Consider the following 5949-nt stretch of genomic DNA (forward strand, 5'->3'; position numbering starts at 1 on the left):
TGCATTCTCCTGCTAATAAAAATAACGCCAATTTCTCCTCCCGTGTTGATTCATTTAATGACTTCAATCGATAATTTAGCTCTTCGTGAACTGCCGTGGGTTGGGGCCCGTTATACTTGGTCCAATCACTAGCTGGATCTAGTTTGTTGCGTTCTGGATTGGGTGTTCCTTTGTTCTAGGTGGGATTCGCTTTACCCTTGATCTTCCCTTATTGATTATTCTCATATTGGTTCGGATCATACTCCTCTTTTGTTGAACTCTGAGTTTTGTTCAATTCGTCCAAGCTCTAGATTCCATTTTGACTCCTGGTTCTCGGTGGAGGGGTTTTCTCCCCTGATCTCTTCTAAAATTTCTTCTCTGTTGGTGTCGACCTTTCGTTCCTTTGGTCCTTTGGATGATTGGTGTTTCCTCTCTCAACACCTTCCTCAATTTCTGAAAGGCTAGGGAGCTAACAGAGATGCCGAGGCTCATAGGAATAAGAACTCCTTGTCAACCCAGATTAAAGCTTTGGATGCTCTTGCTGATTCTGTTGGTTTGGATAGTGCTAGTGGTCTCATCGGTATTCTCTCAAAATGACCTTAACCGCTATTCATAAAGCTGAAGAAGTTTATTGGCAACAACGCCGGCATCTTTCTTGGATTCTTAAGGGCGATGCGCTTAATAAGTACCTTTTTGCTATTGCTCATGGAAGACGTCGTCGGTGCTTGATTGTCCGGCTTGTTATCGACGACGTGGTGGGTTAATAAGTACCTTTTTGCTATTACTCATGGAAGACGTCGTCGGTGCTCGATTGTCCAGCTTTTTATCAACGACGTGGTGGCTTCTGATGCTAATCTTCTTCTGATGCTAATCTTATTATGTCTCCTTTTTTTTCTTCTCTTCTTTACTTGTTGCTCAACCTTCCTCCCCTCTCTCTATCTCAGCTAACTTTTGGCCTCCTTCTGCCTTGATTTCACCGGAGGAAAATGAAAGCCTACTTATTCCTTTGTCTGATTCTGAAATCGATGAGGTAGTGCCTCATCCAACTCCAATTCTGCCCCAGTTCATGATGGTTTTTCGATTCCCTTTTTAAAAAAATTGACATGTTCTTAAACATCTGGTCTATGCCATTATTCAGGGCTTTTGCTTAGGCACGGTTGACATTTCTCATCCCAACTATGCTATTCTTTCTCTTATTCCGAAAGCAAAGGGTGATGACACCATCTGCCAGTTTAGACCCACTGCTCTCATCAATAATTTGGCTCAATTCCCCTCTAAAGGTCTTTTCTCACATCTTTCTCCTGTAGCCCATCGAGTGATCTCCCCGACGCAATCTGCTTTCATTAAGGGCTGTTTCATTTTGGATTGTATTGTCAGCTTACATGAGGTTGACCATGACTTACATTCGAAGAACACTATTATTCTCAAGATTGACATTGAGAAGGCTTATGACTGTGTCCTTTGGTCTTTTTTGAGGGATGTTTTGTTGTCGAGAGATTTTGACGGAGCCTATGTTCACCGTATAATGGAGTTGGTCTCTGGGGTCACACTGCCGTTTCTGTCAATGGCATCGTTAGTCCTTTTTTTGCCAATGGTAGGGACCTACGACAAGGGGACCCTATTTCTCCACTTCTATTCAATTTTGTGGATGACGCCGTATCCTGTATTCTTGGTCGTGCTTCGTCCGTTGGCCACATCTCCCCTGTTATCTCTAATCTTATTCCCTCAGGTGTCTCTCATCTCCAGTACGCTGACGATACGATTGTGCTTGTCGAAAACTCTGATCTTTGTATAGCAAACCTGAAATTCCTTCTATGTTTTGAAGCACTTTCTGGTCTGAAAATTAATCTCACGAAAAGTGAAGCTTTGGTTCTTGGTTGTTCCGAGGAGGAGGCGAAGAGGGTTTCTAACCTCCTCAACTGCAAGCTTGGCACCTTCCCTTTTAATTATGTTGGGATCCCCATCTCGTCCTCGAAGCTTTTCATATAAGATTTTGCGCCCATGGTGCTCAAAGTGGGCAATAGGGTTATGCCTTGGCGTGGTTGGTACAATAATAATGCTGGGAAAATAATCCTTACTAATTCTTGCATCTCTTCCCTGCCAATGTTTCTCATAGATTTCTATTGGTTGCCGGAGGGTACGCATGCTGGTTTTGATAAGCATCGGAGTGGTTTCTATTGGAACGCGGTTGATAACAAGAAAAAATACAGATTGGTTAAGTGGAAGATCATTTGTAGACCTAAAAGCCATGGTGGCTTGGGTATTATCAATACCTCCATTACGAATAAGTGTTTGATCATCAAGTGGTGGTGGCGTATTCTCAAAGCTTCTCCTGGTACTCTTTGGCTTGACATTCTTAAGGCTAAATATTTTCCCCTATCTAGTCCTCCGTTTGCTTCTGCTTCAAATGGCTCCCAATTCTGGTGTGACTTGATTAAGGTGCGCGATGACTTCCGAGCTCATGTAAAATTTGTGGTCAGCGATGGCAAATCCATGCGTTTTTGGTTGGACTGGTGGTTTGGGGACGGCCCTTTATGCTCTCTCTCTTCCCAATTCTATTCTCGTTTTGTGGTAATCCTGCCATCTCTATTTTTGACCTTGCTAACAATAATTGGGATCTAGGTTTTCGCCGTTCCCTATCTCCTGAAGAGTTAGAAGATTGGCACCGCCGAAGAGTTAGAAGATTGGCACCGCCTTGCTGCCATCTTCCCAGCGCTTTCGGAGACCTCGGATTAGGTGACCTGGCCTCATACCTCCGGCAATTTCTCGGTTAAGTCGTTATATCTCCGTCTGGTCCCTGGTTCCTCTTCTTCCAAGTTTAAGCTCGTATTCCGTTGAAGATCAAAGTCTTTCTTTGTTAGGCAATTAGGTGCAAGTTGCCTGTTGTCGATCAGATTCGTAAACAGAATGGCAGGGCTTTGGCTCTTTGTTCCCTTTGTTCTCGACCTGAGAACACCGACCAAATTTTGTTTAATTGTGACTTTGCGGCATTAATCTGGAGTTGCACCCGGTCGTGGCTGGGTGTCAGTTGGGCTCCTACTTCTTTTGAGCAGCTTTTGCTGCTAGTCAATTCTTTGTCTGGTCAGATTAAGCGTTTGTTTTGGTTTGGTTTTGCTGCTGTTAGCTGGGGTCTATGAACAACTAGGAACAAATTTACTATCGAGCATGTTTTTCCTTCTAAACCTGCTGATACTATCTTCAAATCTCTGAATCTGATGCAGCAGTGGAAGCCGCTGGTTAAATCTTGTGACATCGACGCTACAGAGCTGCTGATCTCTTGGGTTCGAGCTACTGCGATTTCCTTATCTCCAAGAGTGCAGGCTCCGGCGACGTAGTTGGTGTAGCGCCTGTGATCTTCTATCTGGCTTCTATAGGCTGTAGGTTGTTGGTCTGCGTGCCGATTATGTGCTTGTTTTGGTTGCTGTGCAACCCATACTTTATTTGCTGGTGCGACTGCGGTAACTTATGCTGTTGTGAACTGCTTGGTTGGCTTTATCTATAAAGTCGAGCTATCTCTTTTTCTCTAAAAAACATGGGGCAAGGAAGGACAGTTGTCACCTCACCTGACTGACCAAGGTTGCAATCACCTATTAAGGTGTCAAGACATGACATGTACTCCCTCCGTTCCGAATTACTTGTCGCACGTATGGATGTATCTAGATGCATTTTAGTTCTAGATACATCCATTTCAGCGACGAGTAATTTGGAACGGAGGGAGTACTAATTTAAAACTGACACATTATATGTAAGCACCATGCACTCAAGAATCTTGTTTTATTTTAACTAATTATTAAGAAGCTCCAGTTGTGTGTTGAGGGTTTTGAGGACCTTATATTCAAACAATTGCATCCAAATTGATGCCTCTTAGAGCTAACAGGTACCAACTAGGCAACTATTGTCGAACAGTCTATGCTGCTCTCCAAAGAAAATTCTTGCATGTTAAGATATACAAGATTGCTGGGAGTTGGGTGCGAGCTTAAATAAACTATATAGTTAGCTAGTTTTAAGTTTTTAAGATGTAGCGTTGCATGTTATATACTAGGTAGTATTTGACAAAGACTTATGTCATGTTTCATGCCACCCATTTGAAATGCCCGAAGACAATAATGGAAGGCTACCACCAAGAGTTCATTCCCTTCAAATAACCCAGAACTTCAGGATGTACCTAATAATGTATTCACGAGAGGCAACACCAAAAGTTGCAGAAGGAGGCAAAAGTCCAATATGCGAGTTTAAGCTGAAAAGAATTAATGTTATCTCCTCAGTTCATTCCTCAATAAGAAGGCATTGACACATTAGGATACAAACATACAAGGTTTATGTGTTGCTGTTTTGTTTAGATTGAACATGATCTATGCAAAGCGTATAAAGAACTTGGTTGTGTACACATACAAGAATAGTAGCATCAAATTCTTATTGCAGGCTTGCAGCAACCCATTAAAAAAACTGTGCATGCTATAATGAAACATGCAATGATGAAAATTGTACACCAAATTATAGGGACAAATACACTGGATTTTGAAAAGGAAATTCCTTGGAAGAGGTACAACACCTACAGGCTCTCTCATGTGGATAAGTTCAGGTTTGTATGTGTCCATGGATAGGATCAGATCAGAAATCAATAGATGAACAGCCATCAACAAAACAAAGCACACTACAAAGTTCCCACAATTGGTCGCAACAAACTAGAAAGACTTCATGGGACAGACAGTCAAGTTTGCATATTATCCTAACAAGAAACTAAGCTTTGCGGATACAAAATCAAATCAAAACATGACCGTGGATAAGTAGTAAATATGGACTAGCACAATTTACCAGAATAAGCAAACATGGATACTTACAGTGGTGAACAAGGCGTACGCCCCCCATTGACATAATACACAAACAAGTATGAGTCATAATGCTGCCCTCTTATGTAGTAGAACATCGGAAGTCTTCTGACTAGCTTAAATAGCATCTTCTTGTAAAAGTTAATTGCAGGCTGGTTATATGAGATGACATGTAAATAAACACCCCTGCAATTTGATACACTTGCAGCATGTTTAATCACCTCTCGAACAAGCGAAGAAGCTGCAAGTGAGAATTCGTGTGAGGATCAACTGAATCACCATTAACAAACTGTGAAGCTAAGATGAGGAAACAGGGAAACAACCTATGCCGAGGTTTCTGTAGCTATCCACTACACCAAGCGTCAGGATATAAAGAAGTGTTAGATATTTGTGCGAGTTGTTATATCTAAATAAATCCTCGATCTGCAAATTCAGACAATTAGCTCCACTGAGCTCACTATTAAGACCAAGGATTTTTCAGGAGATCCTACGTATTGTTTGTACCTCGCTATCTTTTGCTGCAATCATCCTCGTGGTCACAAAGCCTATCAGCTCATCCCTGCCTTCATCCGATCTGCTAGTGTCCACAGCACCCCACGAAATGACACCATTACCATTGACAACGTTCAAGAAGAACTCTCTCTCGTACCTAGAGCAAAAAGCGAATTGTGTTAAATGGACCAATAGTGGGGAAATCGTCGATAGGCCGCAACAAATTCTATTAGTATACCTGCAAGTGATGTAATAACAGTGCAAGCAAGAACATCGTAGAAGCATCCACTTGTGCAGTTACCTTATAGGAAACAGCGAGAGATGAATCTTCTCAAGAACCTCGAGGTCGGAGGGCTGGATGGGGCGATACTCTATGGTGGGGTAGATTTCGGATCTTGGGTCCAACATGAGAAGCTCCGATGACGACGAGTATCCACCAGGTTATTTGCCAGGAGGGCGGGTGGTGCAGGGGGGAAAGGCTCCCTGGGGTCGAGGAGTGCCGCCGCGTCGGCGCGCGTCGAGCTTGCCACGGCGAATCGCAGCGGGTTCGATGGCCGCGGCGCGAGGAAAGAGGGGAAGGACGCGGCGCGGCGCTAGAGGTCGATCGCGAGGAAAGGATGGAACGGGGAGGAAGAATAGACAGGAGGAC

The 5949-nt window shown here is 43.3% G+C and overlaps 1 protein-coding gene across 5 annotated transcripts in view; it reads right to left on the reverse strand.

Annotated features, from left to right (window-relative positions):
• LOC123137839 (histone acetyltransferase MCC1) overlaps positions 1-5949 on the reverse strand; it is a 10187-nt gene extending 4238 nt beyond the window's left edge. For 2 of the 5 annotated variants that reach the window (XM_044557685.1, XM_044557684.1), the window contains exons 1-5: positions 5602-5949; positions 5313-5457; positions 5132-5231; positions 4821-5049; positions 4145-4216 (exon numbers count right to left, since the gene is read on the reverse strand). In XM_044557685.1, the coding sequence (XP_044413620.1) occupies positions 4145-4216; positions 4821-5049; positions 5132-5231; positions 5313-5457; positions 5602-5708 (653 nt within the window). In that variant the 5' untranslated portion in view covers positions 5709-5949. Of the gene's footprint in view, positions 1-4144; positions 4217-4820; positions 5050-5131; positions 5232-5312; positions 5458-5538 lie in introns of all 5 variants that reach the window. The other 3 variants (XM_044557688.1, XM_044557687.1, XM_044557686.1) reach the window with 2 other exon arrangements.

Source organism: Triticum aestivum, chromosome 6B (assembly GCF_018294505.1).
Source record: "Triticum aestivum cultivar Chinese Spring chromosome 6B, IWGSC CS RefSeq v2.1, whole genome shotgun sequence".
Lineage (NCBI taxonomy): Eukaryota > Viridiplantae > Streptophyta > Magnoliopsida > Poales > Poaceae > Triticum > Triticum aestivum.